The sequence below is a fragment of the Arvicanthis niloticus genome, chromosome 10 (assembly GCF_011762505.2).
Source record: "Arvicanthis niloticus isolate mArvNil1 chromosome 10, mArvNil1.pat.X, whole genome shotgun sequence".
In the NCBI taxonomy this organism is placed as follows: domain Eukaryota; kingdom Metazoa; phylum Chordata; class Mammalia; order Rodentia; family Muridae; genus Arvicanthis; species Arvicanthis niloticus.
Genome location: NC_047667.1, coordinates 8263182 through 8287525, shown reverse-complemented (window position 1 = coordinate 8287525; position 24344 = coordinate 8263182). Strand labels below are relative to the sequence as shown.

The following is a 24344-nucleotide window of genomic DNA, read 5'->3' as shown; positions in this document are numbered from 1 at the left end:
TAATGGGTCACAACATGGGCTTTTCGTCCTTTGTATTGATGTTTTAAGTGGAGCCTGTTCTAGACATTACATTACTGAAAGGGCTTGAAACAGATGATAGGAGAACGTACTACAGAAAGAAGTGGGGCTCTGGGTTGAATCTTTTAATCTATTTAGCTTTCGCTTTCCTTCTAGAGGAAAGTGCCCGTCATGTTTGTTCAACATAAGCAAACTTCATGGTTTGGGAAACAAGATTTAAAACAAAGTGATGGAAAAAGTAAAAATGTAAAATAAATGATTAAATTGATCTTAATTTTCCTTAGTGTTATTATTAAGAGTTAATGTTATTATTATTTAAACATTAACTTACTAAAATTATGTAATAATCACCATAAAAAGCTAGTGCCTTCTTTTTAGAACATTAATCATCTAGATATCATCAGTATAAATTCTACCCAAGTCCCGTTAAGGATTTTTGAATGATAAATTTTATATAGAAAAGGAGAAGGAATCCAAAAACTTAAGATAAATTGTTGCAATTTAAGCAATTATTCTAAAGTTCTCATTTAAAAACTTTGTGTGTGTGTGTGTGTGTGTGTGTGTGTGTGTGTGTGTGTGAATGTATGTCACACATGTGCTCAGAGGCCAGAAAAGGGTGCCATATGCCCTGGAGCTGGAGTGAAAGACAAGTGTGAGTTGCCTAACAGGTGCTGGCAACTCAACATGGGTCCTCATGAGACGCAGTAAGTGCTCTCAACCACGGAGCCACCTCTCTAGCCCCTAGGGCTGTTCTTCAGGTAAACCAAGACCTTCTTTTTAGGTTCCTATGAAGCCAGATGGCCAGCTTTACCTAAAACAGTGCTAGAGATGAAACCTCCGTCAGAAGAAACGCTGCAGTTACACATTCCAAGGAGGGCTCACTAGCCACTGATGAAAAGTTTACTCATCAAAATCCTAATACTTAAATGGTAAGATTAAAAAAAAATGTCCGTCCTGAGCTAATAAAGAAAACACGATTTGGAAAAGGAGAAATACATCTCTGCCTTAGCTACACTTCAGCAATGCAGCATTTGGGGTAAGACAGAATGCTGGATTTATTTTACAGGAACTGATCATTCTTTTTAAGTTATATTTTAATTTATGGATTATTTTGTGGGAAAGACCTATGGTGCTCACAGAGGATAACTTGTGGGAGTCGTTCTCCTGTCCACTGTGTGGTCTCAGACATTGAATTCAGGCTGTCAGGCTTGGCAGCCTTTACCTTCTGAGTGGCCCTATGAATTGACTTACTTATGAAATGATACATTTAAGCTTTTGGACAGAAAACAAGACATCATCTACAAAATTGATGATCTTAATAAAGTATTATTTAGCTTTTTAAAAATATCAATTTCAAAACAATTTACCCTTCTACCACCACAGGCAGGGAACATAATTTAAACACTGCTAGTCAAAAGACTCATACACAGTCACAAATTTTTTAATAAAGAAAAACAATTGTATGTCATACTATCCCCTTTTTTAATGCACTTGCTGATGATTACAAACGTCATCTTATTCCAGCGTTTTGGAAGTGAGCTACCACTGCGACACGGATGACAGGCCATGGACAGTCAGCTCATATCTACACAGATGCTCACTGGTTAGAGTGTGAAGCAGGGGCAGAATTAAGGGTTATGTGCATGCTGCCTTGTGAGGAATTTTGGCTCACTTTTTTTCCATTAAAAAAGGGTAGATAGCAGGGAATTTATGAGTAACGAAATGAGTAATCCAGTAAAGCCATTGAAAAGTTACCCAGCATAAACATAAAATCGTAAAAACAAACAAAAATTAAAAAACAAAACAAAACAAACACAAGTAGATTTCATGCCAGCAATTCTTATTCCAGGGATAATATTGAATCTTTTTAGACAGAAAATTAAAACTTGTAGTAATAAAGCAAGTCCTCAGTGCTTCCCAGATGCACACGGCTTTGCCACACACAGCGACTGTCAGTCATCTGATAAAGTAGGTAATGTGAACGGCCATCTAAAGGGGACATGCTGGTCTCCGTCTCAGCATGACAGGCTTTCTGTTCTCACCAGGCAAACCCCTGGGATCCACACTCACGGTTCCAATACTATGATAAAGCTCTTTTCCAAGAGATGGACCCAGAGGACTGTGCCTGCCCTCAGTCTGGCCCCCTATCCTTAGAGGAACACACTCAGGGCCTACATGGTGAAAACATGCCGGTGCCTTCATTTAGAAGAACCAAAGGGCACGTAATTTGCTTGATAAACAGGAAAGCCTCGGCACTGTTATCAGTATGTGGATCCGTAGAGCATGCTGACCTCGTTGAGAAGCTGGCCACTAGCGGTTGTTAGTGTATGAAAATGATGCCAGTTAAGGTGGTATATGGATGCATCTTTAGACACTTACTCTCTGCACCTGTGGCCAGTAGGTTTGGTATGTTAAATGAAGCTGAGACAGACAGTTTTGTGGCCTGTGTATGGCCTGGATCCTAATCCTGCTTTTCTATAAAGCTTTCAGGGCAATATATTTATTTTCATATATGTGAAATTATGTATACTGTAATCTGAGGTGTGTGGACCTGGGACCTAAAAATAACTGGGGCCTGACACTAATACAATTAGCTTAGCATCTGAACGTATACTGGAGTGAGGACTGTGGAGACCAGAGACTGCTGGGTGATATCAAGCCCCCAGTCCCCTGGGAGACTTAGTGACACCTATTCTGGGTTGTTCTCTTCCTGAGGAGGAGGTGTGAGTAAAAAAGTACTTCCCTGATTTTTGTTTCAATGTAAAGATGAACGTTAGAGAAACAATGCCAAGCAGGCGGTCAAGCATCAAGCCATAAACAAAACCATAAACATTCAACAACTCAAAAAACAAAACAAAACAAAAAACAACACAGGCGGCAAACATGAGGTGCACACATGCCAAGCGATGGCTGACACGATGACAACGGAGGCGGACATGGGGTGGGAGGACGGATGGAGAGGCGGAGTCATGCAGTTAGCACTTGTTCACCTGACTGCCCAACAGATTCAGCAGTGGAGAGAGCACTAGTGGACCTGGAATGACGTCGAGAGGCTGCAGGTAAAAGGAACGGCAACACCCACAGGGTTAACACACAAGTACCAGAGGAAATGGGGGGCTGCTACCACCAAGGCTGCGTTTCTCATGAAGAAATGGTGCTGGGTATGAATGGACAGCAGGACTGGCCCCAAACTGCATGGTGGCCGCTGGCCTCACACAGCTTGTACACACACAGGCATGACAGAGGCACTCATTACAGTGCTTCATACTCAGGACGCACTGACGGACTCGGACTCCAGGTTTAGATTCACACCACGAAGCTTCCGTCAGCCATTATGGAAATAAGGCACATGAAGAACATCAGGAGTCAGAGCCATCTGAACCCAGGGTGGACAGCGAGAGGATGGACTGTTAACTCAGCTCACGAGATGGGTCACTGGTATGTGATGCATATGCCACCATGCACCAAAAACAAAAGCAGAGAGGTTTGTAATGTTATCTCAACAGAAATTCATGGGATTACAAGGGGCTCACCACCTGTATTCTGCCCAGTGAAAAGGCTTAGTGTTTGTTGCACAAATACCCTAGTTATTAATGTACTGCTTTAACTGTGGGGAGTCCGTGGGCAGTGAGTGTAGAGAATTTCCTTGGAGACACAGCTGTAGGAGTATGAGCACCATTTCAGAAACACAAGTGGCAGGCCTGGCTTGCCCACAGCTGGCTGTGGCTTTTGGTAATAGACCAAGCCTGCTTCTCTCGACAGTACCTACCTCTGGTCTGTCAGGAGAGCGTTAAAGGGGACTATGCAGCAGTGCCAGCACACAGCACTGCCGCGACAGGATTAGCCAAGAGAAGGCCAAGAGGAAACCTATATTTAGGATAATATTTATGAGCAACTATTTGTAATATGTGTATGAATTCATCAACCTGAGGAAATGGATGTTAAATTCCATCCTTGTTAAGAGAGTAACTTTGAAAGTTATAAAATAAGAAATTGGTCTGAAATGCTGACATCACGGGTCCATATAATACTCAGCTACTCATCTAGTGAGGAGACTGGGAAACACTTGTTCCCTTAGTGCTGTATCGAAGAACATCCACATGTTCAACCAAATCACAGTGAGGTGAAACCCTTCACTCCCCTCCGTTATTCCGAACATATCAAAGCACCAAAACCTCTAAATCTGATGTCATTTTATTTTTAAGCCTCCATGTCACTTTATAAAATATACAACCCATGGCAGATGTGACATTAAAAAGCAAACGTTACCTGTTAAGCAATACAAATTTTAGCAGCTTGAAATTAAAAATGGGGAGGGGATCTTTTTGGAAGATTCACACACAAAACTGATGTATCTGAAACAAGACTTACCACTTTCCTGGATGAGGGAGCTGGTTAACGTTTTGCTGTGACCAGAGTGAACTGCGCAGTTCTTATCGACTGCATGAGCACTGGATCTTGACAGCTTATACTGAACATGGTTCTAAGCAATACTTGATCTATCTGTAGGTTTCTTTAAACGTATTTCTGTGGTTTGAACACAATACTCTATAGTACGTCTGTTGTGTAATGACTCTCAACAATGGCCTCAATGGGGGACCCGCTTGTGTCGAGGCCTGACTGGCAGTAGAGTTCTACAGTCTGTAACTTCATTCAGTCTTCAGACTGTCAAGATATTTCAACATAGTGCTACACACGTAAAACGACTGGCAACCTATCCACAGCTGTAGCCTAGCCATGCCTGGAAGTTACAAGTATGTTTTCTGTCATTAGTCTCTAAAGAGCACAGCACAGCCTCCATCTACCTAACATTTACATTGTGTTTCATATTATAAATATTCCAGAGATGGTTTAAATGTATGGACAGGAGGTGTGGGGAGCATAGGCCGTGTGTAATAACTCCAGCATTTTACAAAATGGACGATAGCATCTGTAGGCAACCCTGGAAACAATTCTCCATGGAGGCAGAGAGAGTTCTGCATTCATTGAAATACAATTACTTTTTTTTTTTTTTTTTTTCAATAAAGTCTGGCCATCTATGTTTACCCCAAGGGTAATCGATGGAAGTGATTATGGAAACCAACAAGGAACAGGAAGTGTTCAGGGATACATAGCAAGCTCCAACAGGACAGCCTCTTTCTGGGAAGCCTCTCTGAATCCCCAGGTCCTATCTCTCCAAGCCTGGAAACCAACACTTCAGGACAATCTTGTACCCTCTGCGTCTGCATCTAACTCAGGAAGAAACCTCATTAAGAAGCATTTAACACACTGCCAAACAATGTGAGAGATACTCATCAGAACTGCTTTTGAACACGGCAGGCTGGGAGTGAAAACCATGCCTGGTTCTGCGGCTTAAATGTATGACTGTAAGATCAGGCTTGGAGGCTGACGATAAGGGTGCTCGTCCCTCAGTGTGAGCAGGGACCGAGGGCACGTGTGCCAGCTGATGCTTCAAATGGTGCCATTTTGTTACTCCTTGGACACAAGCTTGGGGCACAGATTTAACCCAAGGAGGTAAAAGGTATGCCTTAAAAATTTAGCTCAATCTTTCCTACTGCCCTGAGCCAGCAGAAGACAGCAGCTGATAAAGCCAGAGTGCATCTGGAGTCATAGCTTCTGCCCTAGGCGACAGTAACTACACAGAGCAATATTTTGGGATGTCACCAAGACACTTGAGAGATCTGTTTACCCAAAGAGCAAACAATTGCTCAGGGTTTAATCCAGGTACAAAGAATTCAGCCCTCCTTGCCTGGTCCACAGACAGCATGTAAGAATTCAAGGATGAGTCCACAGACAGTGTAAAATGTCAGCCACCAAGAAAAATGCTGACCTGCTTCTAATCGACAAAATCATCCACAAATTGAATTGCTTGCTCATGTACCAGGTTGTTTGCAAGGTCAAACATCGAGCCAAGATGTGTAAGGTGTGTTGCCTGAATTTAGAAGGAAAAACCACCAGTTCATTCAGGGGAACAAAGTGAGCATCATGGCTGACCCAGAGCTCGAGGGTACTGCAGCATACCTGATACACACTGGGAAAGCTGCCTTACTGAGGGACAGGAGACTAGCTGACAACGTAAAAGAAGGACCCCTAAAGTAAGAGAACTGTCTAGAAGGCCTCTAGACTGTTTTCAGAGCCCGCGTATTGACTTTGATCACTGGCGTGAGCAGGAGCCGAGCCTCCTGCTTTCATCTCCCGCTGCCTCTCCCGGAGCAACACGTGCAGAGTGAAAAGACCAGCTGAGTAACTGACAGTCAAAAACCTCGGCCTGCGAAGCCCCCGCGTCACCGGGGAGAGGGATCATTTGGATCCACGTCTAATTACGACAAGATCACTTCTGCTCTTACACTCATTAAGAGTACAATATATACCCTGAGGACACCATGCATGCCAAGCAACTAAAAATAACTGAAGGATAGAAAGGGTTCCTTTCATTAGAATTGATGGACACCTTCAGGAATGGCTAATTACTAAGGAATGTAGGGTGCCCATTTTAGAGCAAGACTAAAAACAAAACTAGTTTAACTTCTAAAACATTCTAAAATTATACTTCTGTTCTCCCTCTGAATAATATCTACTGGGCTTGGGGGATGTGGCTCACAGCCTAGCACCTTTAAAGCTTGATGCCCTGGTTCCATCCTCAATACCAAAAATCCTTATATAAACTAATCTTTAGTAAAAACAAAGGTAAACCAGAAATTTGATGACTAAGAGTAAATTCTGAGTTTACCTCATATGCAGGCAGCCATTCATTTCAGCTAAGTTTTGCCTTATGTCAGAAAATACCACAATGGGCTTGCCCAGGGACAAGTGACCAGAAATGGCCATGGCAAAGTGAAATGGTATTTTTTGCTTCTAATGTGTAAAGACTGGTAGTTGCTAAGGTTTATGCATGCAGAGGGGACAACAAGGGTGACTAAGGAAGAGGGAAAAGAGAAGATGGGATCACAGGGCAGCAGAAGGAAGCGGTCATTCCACCCAGCAGTGTCTGCACAAGCACTGGGAGCCCCTGCACAGTGCCTCTGGGTACTCACCGAGTGGTGTGAAGCCCCGAGCGGGGCTGGTATCGCGGCTGCTCTCACGGCTGGTATCGCGGCTGCACCCCTGACTCATGCTGGGTCGGGGGATACGGCTGCTCCGTGCTAGTGTGCAGCATGAAGGGTTTCAGAGAAGGTGAACACATTTAATGAAGGCAGAAAAACTCACAAGCATCAGTCACATTGGCTTAAATGTAATTATGACATTGTCTCTGATAGGAAGTATGGGGCCACCTGCCCATGAAGATGTCTCACTGATGGGGGGGGTGGGGTCTGTCCCTCTGAAAGCTGTGGATTTAAACACTGAAGTGAAATTACACTTAAATTTGAGAAATGAAATCTTCCCAAAGGACAGCCTGGCATCCAACGTAAGATCCGAAGCCTGTCAGAAACAATCAGTGTCTGCAGCTTTAGCAGACACCTTGATAAGAGCTTAGGACACCAAAGTTGCTTTCATGGCACCTGGTTTCCCAAAAGACCACTTAATTTGGATGAACAATAAAATAAAGACTCTGGTCTTGAGGTCTGCAAACTTCCCTAAGAAAAAGAAGATGGTTCACTTTTCCCCAGGGTAGCACGCTCTAAAGAGAGGTCAACATGCAATCTAGCTGGAAAGCCTGCCCCAGTCCAGATGGAGAGATTACACATACAAAGTCAACGATCTAAACCAACAGATGCTCAGTCAGGATCGGGTGCTTATTATTTTCTGGTCTCTACAGCTAGGAAACTGAGAATCTCAGTATTTGGCCAAGAAGATTCGTCTACTGGTCCTGGAATAGTAATTACTTTATGATTGCCTCTGGACAGTTTATTATTCCCAAACATTGAAACATAAACATACTGTAAGACAAAGCCGTACAGTAGTCTAAGGTCTAATATTTTGGCTGTGAAGCTCAGAAAGACCATGATACCCATGCTTCTCAATTTGAAGAAAGAGAAAGAAGTTACAAGTAAAACACTCTTTAGAAACACTGCTTACTGATGTGGGCAGAGGGATACCTAACATCACAGCTGCCAGAGACAGCTCATCTCAGAGGTCAAGTGCTTCTAGACTAGGTAGAAATGGCTCGGGACTGTGGAAACGAGTGAGGTTGATTCTCAGGTGTAAAAACAAGCATATCTTCTCTATCACAATGAAGATTGCCTATTGTTTCAGAGCAAAGACTTACAGCTAACTATAACAAGAGCACCTCACTAACCAGAATCATGGAACTCTCCAATAAAGAAGAATGTGTAAGTGAGAAATGAGGCCAGCTTAGTGTGTGCACAATAACTTCAAGCTGGGATGAAGCCAGATCCCGAGAGCTTGTAAGAGATGTCCAGATGCTTGGCAGTCTACAGGCAGGGAAATGTGATGCAGGAATGATCTCCATTAAATGCCTCACTAGACATTTCTTAATTCTAATAAAATGACACAGAAAATTTGAGGTTTCCACTCACAGTACTGGTGACTATTTAATCAGCAATTCCTATAACATTATACATAGGTCCTATAGAGAGGATGAGAACAGTGCCAAGCTATGCCAACTGACATACAGGGGCAGCCTCAGATGCCCACAGCAGGGATGCTTATCTTTAGAGACTAATGCACCTGAGCTGCAAAGAGACTTGTACAGCTGCCAGCTGCCTCACGGAGCTAGCCACTTGCTCTCCCTGGTTCTCATAAAGGAATAAAAAAGAATCACATCATTTATATAAGAAGGCTATTGGTGACAATGCACACATACACTTCAGAGTTGCTTGCCAAACAACACAAATCGTGACCTTTTCTACTGTCTATTTCAAACCAGGCAGTTTTCATATAAATGCAAACTCAGCTAACTCCACCTTAACTTTATCCAGAACCCACCCATTTCCAAGTTCATAGAGATGCTATGAAAATCAAAATACATGCTCTCTCTGGAGGAGGCCTGCTTTATGAAGACAACAGACATCACTAACAAGAATAAACAGCTGTGATAGGGAACAATGCCCACACAAACTTCTTGACAAGCCATATCCTACCGGTGCTTCTTCCAGAGAATTCATTCACCCACCATGTTCATGGGTTCCTTTATGATGTGGCACGTAGAAAAAGAATTCTGTCCACTGTTTTGTCAGAAACCTGTCCATAATTGACCCAAACCCCATTAAAGGGCATTTTGTGGTAAGAGTGATATTTCAAACGTTGGGAAATTTAAGCCACAAGAGAAAAACCACCCACTTACAACATTAGTTCCCAGGCTAATCTACAGGAAGATCTAAAGTAAGCACAGAAAAATCAGTTTTATAGATTAAGTGGTCAAAACTCATTTATATGATCTCCATTAATCCACCCACCCACCCACCTACCCATCCATCCATCCATCATCTGTCTATCTAGAACATAAAGTCAGTTTGTCTTGTAAGTATGTGCTCACAGCAAACATCCTAGGTGAGACTATGACATGGGGGAGGTGTAAGAGAAACAGGCAATGAAATATACTTGATCTTCCTAAATGCAGGCAATTTAGAAAGCCCTTGACTCTTTGCCTATCTGAAATGCTGGCAAAATCTTGAAAAACCAATTGTTTTGTATTTCCTGTTAAGACTTTACCCTATACCATAGTGTTTAAGGGTGATCCCTACTTTTGCCTTAAAAAAGAATTTACTTTCATTTGTATTTATGTGTATTTGCACATGTCTGCAGGAATGTATTCTATGTGGGTTCAATGCCTGCATGAGCCAGAAGAGGGCATCAGATCCAGCTGGGCTGGAGGTAGAGGTGGTTGTAAGCTCTCTACAGTGGGTCCCTGCAACTCAACTCCAGTCCTCGGCAAGACTTCATTTCATACTCTTAACTGTGGAGTCATCTCTCCAACCTTACTCCTCCCTTTTAAGAAAGGACCCAATCAGAATGCACAGCAAAGGCAAACAGGCAAGAGGATTAATGAAAGCTACTGTAAGTTACAGGAATAAAGTGTCTCTCTAGATATTTTCATGTTGCAGTAATCTAGTTTCACAGTTAAAAAGAAATCGTTTAATTAAGCTCCAATCTTCCAAAAATATTTTTTAACCAGAAAGCCGCAAAACATTTAAAATATATAACACACAATAGAGGTTCGCAAACTGTTAAGTGGCTTTCCTAGTCTCTTCGTTCAATGCACAGGAGAAGCACACCAAAGGCAACTGCTGACGACCACTAATGATGCTACTTGTGTGTTCTCACATCTGCAAAGTCTTTAAGAGACACCAAATCCAAACAATTTATAAATGTGCTTCCCTAACTGTTTGGATAGCTTATGGAGGGATAAGGGGAAAAAAGGGAAGGGAGGAAAAGGGGGTGAGGTAGGGAGGGTGGAGGCAGATCATCATGTGGATACACGTGAGCGACAGCAAGCAGAGCTTTGTTTCTTCATTTTCCAGTTACATGTTTTTTACTTAATAAGTTTTAAATGGCAGCTGAGTGTGGTGCCTGGAATCCCAGCTCCCGGAAAGCTGGAGAAAGACGGTGACTAGGCCTCCTGGAGCTACAGTGAATTCTAGGCCAACAGAATAGAACCTCATCCCAAAACCAAAACAAACAAACAACAAAACAAAATGTAAAACATTTTAGATGTCAAATAAGGGCCCTGGCATTTGTATAACAAGAAATGAAAATTTAGCTAAACTATTTAAGACAATAAAGGAGTAATTTGTAGATTATCACTAGAATTGGCTTTGTTTTGTGTGTGTGTGTGTGGGGGGGTGGGTGGGTAGTAGACAGAACACGTGTAGAGGTCAGAGGACAACTGTCAGGAGTTGGTCCTTAGGTCCCACCTTGCTGGGCAGGGTCTCTCTTGTGTCTGTCCCTAAGCTATGAGCTTCCAGTTTGCTGGCCTGTGAGCTGGAGGCAACTCTTTTCTCTGCCTCGAACCCGCAATGGGAGTGCTGGGATTACAAGCGTATGCTCCTACATCTCCTGTTGTCTGGTTTTGGTGCTCAACCTTGTGCCATCTGGCTTGTGTAGCTAGCAGCTTTACCCATGGACCCATCTCCTAGCCTTAGAATTAGCTTCTAATGTAAATTCTAAGCCTAGTGTAGCTGGCATTAAAACTGCTGAGTTAAGGCCGGGCGGTGGTGGCGCACGCCTTTCATCCCAGCACTTGGGAGGCAGAGGCAGGCAGATTTCTGAGTTCAAGGCCAGCCTGGTCTACAGAGTGAATTCCAGGACAGCCAGGGCTACACAGAGAAACCCTGTCTCAAAAAAACCAAAACCAAAACAAAACAAAAAAAAAAAAAAAAACAACCAACCAACCAAACAAACAAACAAAAAAACCCTGCTGAGTTAAGTGGTTTGGGGATTACAGAAAACATTCTTAAAATATGCTACCGTCTTTTGAATATTTGTACATAAAACTGCTGAACAGTAAAGCAAATGACAGATACACAAATATATATCTTGTATAAACTCAGTGATCACAGCAAACTACTACTGAACATTGCTAAACACCTACCACTTTAAAAATAGGTAAGTGTGAAAGAACATTTTGTTCATTTATGTGTGTTCTTATAATGAGCAGAAATAAAACACTGTCAACCAGAATTTTTATGTATGATCTTAAAACTGTAACACTACTTGTTGCAGTCATAAGCACCAAGGGAATAATACTTCAAAATAATACTGAAGACAGACATGGTAATACATTTCCAGCACCTGGGAGATGGAGGTAGGCAGATCTCTTGAGTTCTAGGCTAGCCTGGGCTACATAAAACCCTGGTTCCAAAAAATAAAAAAGACAAAAAAAAAAAAAAAAAAAAATAGCAACTTCAAATAAGAACTCTTTGAAAGGAAACAAATTCCTTTACTGATGTTTCAAGACCCTGGCTTTCAGAGCTCAGAACATGCTCCTTTCTCTTCTGTCCACAACTGCCTGTCAGACAAGGACCGCGGAATAGCAGGCCTTACAGTTAGTTATACTAGATCACTGAAACTGCATCATTCCCTAATTTCAAGAAGAACATGAAAGGTTGTCTAGTGGTTAACAGACTGTCTGCTGGACAGGACACGTCACCAAGGACACATGCCTTTAGGTATGTCTGTAAGGGAGTTTCTAGATAGGGTAAACTGAGGCAGGAACACCCATGCTGTAGGTTGGGGTCCTGCACTACTAAAGAAACAAGAGTGAGCTGAACACCAGCGTCCATCTCTTCCATTTCTGACAGCAGACACAGTGTGAGCAGCTGCCTCACACCCATGCCTCATGCCTTCCCCGATATAAGGGGCTATACCCTACACCAAGATCCAAAATAAGCCCGTCCTCCTTAAGCTGCCATAGTCAGGTGTTTTGTCAGAGCAACAAGGTTAGTAGCACCTTCCGTAAATACTGAAGTGTCCTGAGCAGGATAGACTGTGTTTAGATAGAATAGTAGAATGCATTGCAAACATACAACCTGCATAAACTTCAGACATCAACAATGGAAAAGACAGCGGAGGATTCACACCTAGACTTAAAATGTCTAACAAAACTGGAGGCAAAAGCAGATGGATTGCGGTATCAGATGCAACAATTCAGACATTTCCTCCTGGAAACTGAGTTCAAATCAGATCTTTCCCACTCCTCACACTCTGCCCCTGCCTGAGCCCTACTATGTGGCTTCCCTTGACCTCCACCCCACACAGCTAACGACTCCGTGACCAATGGCTTCCGGAACTGCTTTTCTCTTTGACAGAGTAGCTTTCCCTTGACTTCAAAGTAGGACATATTCTGGGACACGTCTGTTATCAGGAGACCTAGGAGGATCAAGAAGACACAGGGAAAAGAGCCTCCTTTCTGATGTGCTGAGCACCTGTCACTGTACACCACACAGCTTCACATCCCCATCCTTCCCCAATAGATTAGAAGGCTTTGGACGTGAGACGCTAAGTCTATTTAATTATCTTCTAATTCTTGGGTCTAAAAAAGGGCCTGGTACACGGTGGACAGTCTAAGCCAACAAGGAAAGTTAAAGATACAGTGCTCTAATTTTAAAGTAATGAATCTGCACTTAACAAAGCTGACAGACATATAATACAAGTACACACATCGATAAGTAATATTTTTGGTATCATATTCGGAAAGGCTTTTACACTGAAAGGGAACATATGCGCTGGAGAGTAACAGGTCTGTAAGGTACTGGGAATCTTTCATATCTACCCGCTGTCATAAAGAAAGGCAACAACACTGGAGTATATCGGTGTTCATCAATCTCCAGCTTTCATGGTTCAACAAAATTATGTCAAAAGTAATTATACATATTAGTTGAGTGTAAGAGATCAAAATAAAAAGAGGGACCCTGAAATGCTTTTGAAAATTAATATATGTTAATGACTAGAATGAGTTCAACGGAAGGCAAAAGAGTGACAGATTCTAATTAGGAAAGGAACTCTCAGTTTTCCAGTGCTAGTGCTTTGCTAGTGACAAGTTCCACTGCAGCCACTGGAAGCTTTAAGTTCCACACAGTTTTTGACTCTAATGAAATAGCAGTGTAATCTGTAGAGTGCACAAAGTGCCTAGTTTTAAGCACAGCTGAAGTCACTTCCTGAGCTCAGCAGAGCTCAGCTGTGTCAGACAGCGATTGCATCATAACCGAGATTACAACCACGCTGGGAGCGGGGTTTCAAGTCTTGGAGATCCTTACCTAATCCAATCCGGTTAGGACTTGTTTCTCGGCTACATCCCTGACTCCTGGGGATCTTGCTTCTTTTTTCTGAAGATGGTGTTACCGGTGGGCCTCTTGAAGAACCCCCAGCAAGTCCACCATAGCCACTTCCCAAAAGTTTCCCAGGGGAGCTTGACCGGCTGCCAGCTAAAAGTGAAGAAAAACGACAGTGAGAGACAATGAGAATCCAGTGACACGTCACACGACTAAAGGAACAAGTGTTCACATGTGAATTTGCATGAAACGTTAAGAAACTTTTATATTAAAATAGCATTTTAGTTGCTAACGCTGTTTTCACATGCAGGCACACGGGACTGCTCTCATGAACTAACATTTCTGCTTAGAAGACCCCGGAGGCACCTCTGGGAGCAGAGGTGCGGTTTCTAGTGGAGAGCAACAGTGACAGGAGCACCATGTTCCAAGCACAGGTCTGCATGAGGCCAGAGACACCCTGCAAGCTCTCCCAGAATCACACACCCATGCCCTAAGAACTGACTCCTTAAAAATTAAGTAGAAATCACCGGAGAAACAGAAACATAACAAAACTTCTTAGACTTTAACTCAGGGAAAATGGGTTTGATCTAAGAAATGGAAGAGATGGAGATGAAAGTACTAGAAATGGTTAAAACAAACCCCAGAGCGGATGGTTCACATGGGCCCAAAGATCAGCAGCCAGACCCTGAATGGTATGTAAATGAAACAAAACCATATACTGTTTACAAGAAGCAAACAACACACTTAAATCAAGCAACAGGAGGAAGAGCACAGAGTGGTAGAAGGTGGGCAAGTGAGCTCAGAGACAGTCAGCACAAACCTCTACCCCAGCAACACAGCTGAGATACAAACTGGGAAAAGCCACGAACGAACATCGAGAAATGAGAAAAGCCACAGTGTTTAGAAGACCCTGACCGAAAGCCTGATAAGCCTCAGAGAAACTGACAGAGGCAGCGATCAAACTTTGAGTGCACAGTGTGTTTGATGACAAGCATGTACAGGATACATACAACTATGACTTGCATGACAACCCCTGTTAGCAACAGACTCATGTGCAACCAGAGTTCTGCCTGTGTCCCTGGTGATGCTGCAGCCAGCTCTGTCTGTGTAACTCCACCCAACTCTAACATTGCACAGTGTGACTTCACATACTCCCATTGTACACATGTGTATATTCAAAAACCACATCTCTTTTCATCTTAACACCAAATTTTATAAATATTAATTGTGTACTAAGCCTCAAAGCCAATCTCAAAACAGAAACGCTGAAAAAGGGAAATCACATGGAGCATATTCCCTGAGAAATATGCAATAAAATCAGAAACCATGAATAAATATCAGGGCTGCTAATCTTTATTAATAGCTAAATATCCAGATATGTTCATAAATATATTCTGTGCAATAATAGAATTCTCTCAGAGAAAACAGTTAACATTTTAAATACACAAAACGACAGCCACTTAGCAGATTATCTCCTAAGTAGAGATGGCAGTAGAAATTTTAAAACAAAATATAAGTAGTTATTATGCAGAATAGAATGACCTATAGAAAAAAATAAAACTAACAAAATCCCTTCAGAAATACACTTACTCACAAAGTACTCTTTCTTACAGAATAAAGATTTGAAAATATATCTTATAATGTCTCAAAAGTGTATATCATACATTAAGACTATTATCATTCAAATGAGTCACTTTGTTGGCTACACAAGAAAATTAATACCCAATAATGATTAAATTACACACAATTTGGAAGAAAAATCACTGTAAAAATCTGTAATATACATTACTGTGAAGAACCATCCCAAGACTTGAACATAAAATAAACTATTAAGCTATGTCAAGGGCAAAAAGAAATGCATTTCAAACTCTAGTATTTGAAAATACAGGAAAATACAGAAAGCTTAGGCATAAATCAGAGAAATTAATATCGAGCAAAGAGCACAGCTGAGACACAGTGCCAACGACAACAGAAAGGCAAGAGAAATGGCTTACCACCAGCAGGGTTAGCAGATCTGGATCCTTCGTTAGCAGAGCAGATCAAAGGACAGGCAAGAGTGGATTAAAAGACAATAACACAATACAGAAGGTCAGCGTGAGACACAACACAAAAGCCTCACGCACAAGCACAGTAGCAGCATCACTATGGCCCGAGGACGCTTTCTTTTACACACAGCTCAGTTTGAACACTTATTCCAGGTCTGTTCATGAAACATCCGCCTATCATGTGCCAAGCAGTCTGCCTCTCAGCGCGCACCCCAGCTCTCAGCAAGAGGGAAAGCAGCACACCTTGGTCCCCTGTGCCCCAATGCCATCTTTAACAAGACACCAGAGGCTGGAAAAACACTGCTATGGAATGTTTTCACCCTTGAATGCTTACAAGTTTCCATAATCTTCAAATATCTAAATATCTCAATCCTTAAGGACCCTAAATCTAGAATTAACAAATCTACCTCATATCAAACCGGGAGTATGGATGTTGTATGACCACACTTGTGGTGTAAGTGTATTCACCTCAAAGTCCAATCATTGTTAAAATACTGAATTTGTATGTGTAAGCCTGGGGCGGAGGACCAAGCATGTGCCATTTAGTGGCCTGTGTCCCTGTGAGTGTAATCTGGGACTGAGGAGCCTCAAGGTCCAGCCTGTATGTTCCCGAGTTTTAAGATTTAAACTTCTCCTAATCTAAGTCCCACTAGAAAAGCAAATTTCCCATCCTCCTAAGTCCAGGTGACATTTGGATTTCAAAGCCAGAGAGACATATTACTAACTCAGCTGGAGTGGGGAACCTGACAGAGGCCACATCCAAGAGCTAAAAAAGAAATTTAAGATATTCCTCAGTTCTCATTCCCCACAGGAAATCATACTGCAAAGACAGATTACATAACAGTTAAGTTTTGACTTGAAAGACTTCAGGATGGGGAGTCAAAGTATATTTTTAACATCTAACACTATTAACATATGTGTTGTATGTTCCTGTGTGTGCATGTGTGTATGGAGGCCAGAAAACGATGTCTGGAACCTTTTTCAACCACTACTCTCTTTTTTCAGACAGGGCCTTTCTCTGGGACCTGAAGCTCATCAATTAGACTCAATCACTTGACCGACAAGCTGAAGGGATCCAGCTGTCGCCATCTCCCTGGTGCCAGGATTACAGATTTGTATCAGTACACCTATTGTATTGGGGACTGGAAATCCAAACTCAGGTCCTCAAGTACTTTACAGAAAGATCCATTTCCCCAGCCCATGAAACACTAATCTCCTAGAAAAGGAGACCAAAACATTCTTGAATGTTCTATCTTTTAAGCCTGCCTAGCAGTATGGTTACTTAAGAGTGTCTCAGAGCCACTGATATCAGAGACACTGAAGCCTGCCTGGCTGTGGGATGGGCTACTGAAGGAAGCTAAGGTGACAAAGACATTAAGATGCACTGCTTACGCTGAGACTGTGAAACCACTTTGGCGCGACTGCGGCCCCGACTGTCGGAGGGTGTGGAGGCAACATTGGTGGTGCTCCCAGAGCTCTGCCGTCTCGTGCGGATCCGACCTGGAGGATACAGCACAAACAGGGTTTCCATAATGTCTTTATTGAGGGTGACCTACACAAGAACCCACACCACAAGCACAGGGCACTGACGCGGCTGGCCACGCAGAGAGCAGGGGCTTGTGTCATCCAGGCCCCGTGAGAGTTAGACACCAGTGTGACCCCATAAGATGAGCAGCAATCAGTGTGGCTTTGAATTCTCCACACTGGTTCTCTGGATTCAAGGAAGCACAAAATGCCCTTCTTCACAAGCCAACTAGAACTGAACACAACTGACCCCAACAGCAGATGAAGTTTGCAGAGGAGGACTACAACAAGCCCCAAGGGTTGAAGAAAGTTCAAGAAAGTGCAGCATTGGGCTGGAGGGGAGACTAGAACCAGTGACTTTCAGTAAAGCTTTAAAAAGACATATGAGCTGGATATGGCGGCACACACCTGTGATCCCAGCTCCTGGGAAGTGAGGCAAGAGGATAAGAAGGAAGTCAAGGCCGCCACTCTTGGCTATACAGTGTGTTTGAGGCCAGCCTGGGCTACATTTATTACTGGACATCTACTAAAACTTGGCATTAATTACTCTACTGAAAACTATGATCTCTGTAAAATCAAAAATCTCACAGCAATGTACAGACAAGAAAGAACAAACCAGGCAGAGAAGTGTGTCCCGTGTCACACACCTGGTCTATGTGAATGCCCAGGCTAGCTGGCCTATGTGAATGCCCAGGCTAGCTGGCCTATGTGAATGCCCAGGCTAGCTGGCCTATGTGAATGCCCAGGCTAGCTGGCCTATGTGAATGCCCAGGCTAGCTGGCCTATGTGAATGCCCAGGCTAGCTGGCCTATGTGAATGCCCAGGCTAGCTGGCCTATGTGAATGCCCAGGCTAGCTGGTTGGCCCCCCAATGCCTCTGATTTCTCTTAGTAGAGAAACCCAAGTAGATGATCAGGAAAAATGAACATGAAAACTCAATCTATTTTGAAGTATTTATAGATATTTTTCATTTTAAAGTGTACACAATTCTTGGGTCACACGCATAACTTTCGTGTGTGTGAACACCTATAGTCACAGAGCTAGATAGTAAAAGCCCCTTTGAAGGTCCCCTTCCCAGCGGCAGTGACATGATCCTAAGACCAATGTTCAGGATTTTCTCAAAATTCCTTTTTTTGTAGATTAATATACTTGTGTGAACAAGAAACATATGCCATTGTTTTGCATATTTAAAAATTAAAATTATAATGGATTTAAAAATTATAAAATATATTGCTTTACTGAACTATTTATGAGTATACTTATAGAACGAATTTTTCATATGGGCCAAGGATATTTGTTTTTTATCCTTTCCATATAACTAGTTCTCAAATCTCCTTAACCTTTTTCTTATGAATTTATACCTCTTTTTCAGAGCTCTACTTCAGTTTTTATACTCAGACAAAGGTGCTTTACTTTAATTACAAGTAGTATTGAGTAGGTTTTAACAATCATTCACATATGCATGCACAAGCATGCATACACATACACACACACACACTGCTTGACACAGGACCTTGTTATGCAGCTCAAGATGACCTGGTATTTCTGTAGTCCAGACTAGCAACAAGCTCACAGCAATCCTCCTGCCTCAACTTCCTGAGTCCTGGGATATACAGACATGTGCCACCATACCTGGCTTTTAATTTTTACATTTCGATTTTATATTTAGGACTTTTGCTAGACTTTTTAACCCGTATATAGATTTGGGGTTATCTAACCTAAAAATATTCTGTCAATTTTTTTGTCAAACTACACATTTTTACTTATGTGCCTTTATTGTTCCATCTTACTCATGGAACACAAAGCAAAGCAGAAGCACTGAAGCCCTGCTGAGTCAAAGGAGACTTTAAAATGTTGGGTTTAGGGTACAATTCAGGGTGTACAGGCAAGGTTTGGAGTGCAGTTACACACATACACACACGCACACACAAAATGAGTGTTCTCTTGTCTTTTTCCAGCAGGGCTGCCCTTTGTTGGCCAGTGATGATGCAGGCTTGTGCATTCTGCTCTGTCCTGAAGTCCTGACAGTCAATGTCCACAGGCCCCAGAGTTCAGCCAATGATCGTGGTGCAGGCAGCCCTACCGCCTTCCACCTTGCCCTTGCCCTCACTGGTGTCTAGAGCTGGGTGGCTGCATTGCTTATTCTGGATTGGCAGTGTGTTCTCAGGCAGGAGGATCATTTTGGCTAATAAATTCTATGTATTTCACTCATTAAAAAAATTATTCCTTTTGAACACCATTGAGTAGTTATTTTATATTTCACAACAGACTCAAGTCCTTAAGGGTTCATTCTTTGTGTGTTATCTTTCTCTGGTGCTTCACAAATGCAGTGCTTTCAGCCTAATATCTCATATCTGGCTGATACAATCTATGAAAAGCCTAAAGAAAGATCCAAAAGTGCCTTCTTCTGTGGAAGTTCAGTGTATTCCTAGGAGCTGCAAACACAAACTGCTTAATTCTGCAGTAGGGGATATAGAGAAGGAAACTCAGCTTCATGTGTCCACTGAGCTCGTTATAAAGGAGTAGAAAAAAACTTGTTTTCTCCATGAAAAACACTGAGGTAACAAGGTGATCTGAAGATAGTTTAGTTTTCCCATGTCTACCTTTTTCATGGACATATGCTTGTCAATGCTGGTTGGCTTGGAGCCTTGCACCTTTGGTGAGCTCCAAAGTCTTGTTTTCTGTGTTCCCTAGGCCTCACACTGCTATGCTATATAGGAGCAGCCTGAAAAGACCTCTTCTTGGTGTTGAACTTTCCTTACTTTTTTGGGAAGCAGCTACGTAGTTTGAAAGGCTTCTGGTGTACCATGTTCAGGTATGTGTCTACTTCATGGGAAAGGGAAATTGGTTTCTAATTAGTTGGCAATTTTAAGTGCTTGAATATGTTTTAAAGAAAAGACAGGGAATGTTTTGTGGTCTTCAAAAGAATCACAAGCTACTGCACAAACACAGAAAACCAAGAGAATACACTTTAGCTGTGTACTATTAAATGACAGAGACAGCATAGAAGTGAAAGATGAGGTAAAACCAGCCTAAGTGAGAATAACAACAATAATTAAACAACTGCATAACAGTGCAGGAAAACTGCAGACTTAGATGGAGGGCACAGAAATACACTAAATACATACACACACACACACACACACACACACACACACACACACACACACACACACACACTGAGCAAACAGCAGACACTGGGGAAAGCAAAAAATTTAGGAAGAGCTCAAGCCTTCAGCTTTCAGGGAATCACGGAAGAACATTCTGACTTCAAGCATTTTAATGGTACTAAGGATTCTCAGTCAGTCGTGCCTTTTTTTCCCATTCTGGTGAAGAACCTAAAGCTGTGGTCTAGGTCCAAATTACAGGCATAGTGCTGAACAATCAATTCAGTCCCAGACTCTGACCCGGTGGCCCCAGAACTAGCTGTGGGAACTATGAGAAAATCAAGGAGCAAAAAGTTGATCAACAGTCAACCCAAAACTTGAATTCAAAGTCAAATGTCCTGACGTTCTGGTGGCTCATGTGGATCTCAGTGTGGTGCGTCATGTGTATCATGAGAGTTGACGTTGTTGGCTTTTGTTGTTGTTGGTTTTTAATGCATAACTTTTTTTTGCTCTAACAGAAACATAAGAAAAGTAAAGATTTCTCACATTTTCTTACCATCATCTTTCACGTAAGAATCACTGGGAGAGTATGCATGAGAGTGTCTGATTTTAAAGATCAGTGTTTGACTTGTTGACTTGAGTTTGCTCAATGAATCTCAACATGGGTCAGGACAGCATCTGCAATGACTTCTGAAATGGCCCCAGATATCCTTATGCCTTCTTGTGCTGTGGAAAGTGGTGATCTGAGCACTGATCACCTAAAACATCAAGCAATTCTGAAAAGTGTTGACAGTGGTAGATAATCTGCACTACCAACCATTCAGAGACCGTTCTGGTAATGAGGTCATTCTTTACATAAAAATAAAGCAGCACATTTGTCTCACTTGTACACTCATCTGTAATAATTCATATTAGTAAGTGGTAAAATTGTTATTGCCAAAGAATTGTCCTGAAACGTAGTTCTTTATGCCTTACAGTACTTGTCTGACCTACATCCTTACTGCAGATCCTATACCCGCAGGGCAGGGGCTGGAAACTCATTCTTAGGCAAAAGAAGTAGGGAGTAGAAATGTCAGAATCCTCGGCCTACGGCAGCTAAAATATCAAGAAGCAGCCCTGTTGAACTAAGGTTGTTTCAAAGCTCCTAGGCTTGTAAAGCAGTAAGTTTTCTAAGTCCATCTCAGTTCTCTCTGCACTGGGCCATTCCAGCAAGCTCACCTGCTTACCTCTCACTTGCTAGAACACAACGAAACTCCATTCCTGCATAGCTGGCTCTCAACAAAGCTGGAATCTGAGAACTTGATTCTCTGTCAGTTTTGCTACCTATCACTTCTACCCTCAGAAGAATAGTTTTCTTCATGTTTTTTTTTAAAGCACAACGTTTTTTACTTTTATAAATAGACCTATTTTCATTTGTAAAGAAGGCTCCAATTACTTAAATTCAGAGTTTTTAGATAAGCAAGTAGCAATAGCAAATGGTTGCAAAATCAAACTAAAATTTAAGTTCTTTTTCCTAGATGTCAGGGTGAAACTATGTGATTTTTATAGCAAAATCTAAATCAAATTCACCAAAAGTTGAGCAAACATCTCTATCTCTCCCCATCTCTCTCTCACTCGTGTGTGTGCGTGTGTTGCTGAGGTGCATGTAACTGTGTGTATGTAGGCATGGCAAAGCCTGGGTTTGACACTGAGTGTCTTTCTCACTTGCTCTATCACACACTGAGATAGGATCTCTCAAATGAACCCAGAACCCGCTGACTCAGCTAGTCTATCTAGGAAGCTAGATCTAGGCACGCCCTGTCCTTCCAAGAGCTACAATGACAGGCAGGCCACCACATCCAGCTGACTTTTTGTATGTATGTATGTATGTATGTGTGTGTGTATGTATGTATGTATGTGTGTATGTATGTGTGTGTGTATGTGTGTATGTATGTATGTGTGTGTGTATGTGTGTATGTGTGTATGTATGTATGTATGTGTGTGTATGTGTGTATGTATGTATACAAATATGTATGTATATATGTATGTATGCTGAAGATCTGAATTCTGGTCCTCACACTTGCACTGGTAACTGCTTTACCCAATGTGTCACTTCCCCATGCCCTAACATGACCTTTGACTTCAACTTAATAACAATATATATATATATATGTATATGTATATATATATATATATATATATATATATATATATATATATATTTTCATCATTCTTCATAAGCACCATGGCAGACAGCATACTTCCTACATCCAAATCCCTAAATCCCTCACTGAGTACACTGATAGTATACTGACAGGCAGCCAAAAGATGACACTATAGACTGGTTCTTTTCAGAAATGATTCTTGTGACCACTTCCTGAGTGCTGAGATTACAGGCACAGGCCACCACACCTGGACTGACTTTCTTGGTGGTTGCTGTTTTGAGACAGGTCTCTCTCTCCAGCATGAGCTGGCCTTGGGCTTGCTGCAATCCCTTCTTCAGCCTCTCAAGTGCTTGAACTATAGGGATTGGGCCACACCCAATTTGGCTCTTTTTGTCCAGAGATTTTAAATTATTTAACAGACTTATTTTTAAAGATTTTTTAAAGACTCACAGCTAGGAGTGTAAAGAGGTTGCCTCCCATACAAAAGCTCTGGGACCATGCCTGTTTCTGCTGAAAGAAGGGAAAATACACAATGACTTAAAAAAGACAGAGGAATCCTAGAGAGGGCTTAGCTGATAGAGCCAAGCATGAGGACCAAAGTATGGATCCCCATCACTCAAATAAAAGTCAGGCAGGCAAGATGGCCACTTATAAATCCAGAGCTTGGCAGACAAAGGGTCCCCAGGGTAAGCTGGGTAGCTAGACTAGACAGAATCAGAGATCTCTGGGTTCAGCCAGAGACCCTATCTTAATAAACAAATTGGAGAATGAATGAGGAAGATACTAGATGTCGACTAGTAGGCAGCAACATACACATGTGCATGGGTACCCTCACATGTGAATACATGAACAACACACATGTGCATGGGTACCCTCACATGTGAATACATGAACAACACACATGTGCATGTGCACTCTCACATGTGAATACATGAACAACACACATGTGCACCCTCACATGTGAATACATGAACAACACACATGTGCATGTGCACCCTCACATGTGAATACATGAACAACACACATGTGCATGTGCACCCTCACATGTGAATACATGAATAAGAAAAAAAGAATAAAAAGAGAAAGAAAAGGAGGAGAAAGAAGAAAAAAGAAGAAGATAAAGGACAGAAAGAGAAAGGAGGGAGGGAGGGAGGGAGGGAGGGAGGGAGGGAGGGAGGGAGGGAAGGAAGGAAGGAAGGAAGGAAGGAAGGAAGGAAGGAAGGAAGACTGATAAGAAATCCTGATAAGGCACAAAATGGTATTGCTGCATTAGCCACCCCCCCCCACCCCACCCTCAAGACAGGATGTTACTACATAGCCCTAGGTGGCATGGAACTTGCTATATAGACCAGGTTAGCCTATAACTCACAAAGATCTACTTGCCTTGGCCTACTGAGTGCTGGGATCAAAAGCATGCCCTTCACGCACAGCTAATGGCTTTCCTTACCGTCACTGGCAGCTTGCTTTACCATTGCCGGCTCTGAGTTTTACAACACAAGCAACAGAATAGGGGCAGCTTGTCTGCACGGAGACAACTGTCCTTCCCTGCTCCATCATGACAAGAACTCAGGCTAGCCTGGCCCCGACACTCTCCTCCCTTCCTGAAACACTCCCTACTGTCTCATTCTCATCTCCTAAAGGCACACCAGTCCATCATTTCTCCTAACTGAAGGAAACCAACATGATTTAGTATCTTGTCCAGTAAATGAATGGCCAATTTAACTTTGCTTGGGACACTACAATTGATTAAAAAAGAAAGAAAGAAAGAAAGAAAGAAAGAAAGAAAGAAAGAAAGAAAGAAAGAAAGAAAGGAACAAAGAAAGAAAAAAAAGGAGAG

The 24344-nt window shown here is 42.2% G+C and overlaps 1 protein-coding gene across 26 annotated transcripts in view; it reads right to left on the bottom strand.

Annotated features, from left to right (window-relative positions):
• The window catches only part of Clasp1 (cytoplasmic linker associated protein 1), a 222816-nt gene that overhangs the window by 71777 nt on the left and 126695 nt on the right, over positions 1–24344 (bottom strand). For 12 of the 26 annotated variants that reach the window (XM_076941002.1, XM_076941004.1, XM_076941005.1 and 9 more), the window contains 3 exons: positions 17126–17233; positions 15683–15709; positions 13674–13841 (listed from right to left, as the gene is read on the bottom strand). In XM_076941002.1, the coding sequence (XP_076797117.1) occupies positions 13674–13841; positions 15683–15709; positions 17126–17233 (303 nt within the window). Of the gene's footprint in view, positions 1–3008; positions 3072–7052; positions 7161–13673; positions 13842–15682; positions 15710–17125; positions 17234–24344 lie in introns of all 26 variants that reach the window. The other 14 variants (XM_076941007.1, XM_076941009.1, XM_076941011.1 and 11 more) reach the window with 5 other exon arrangements.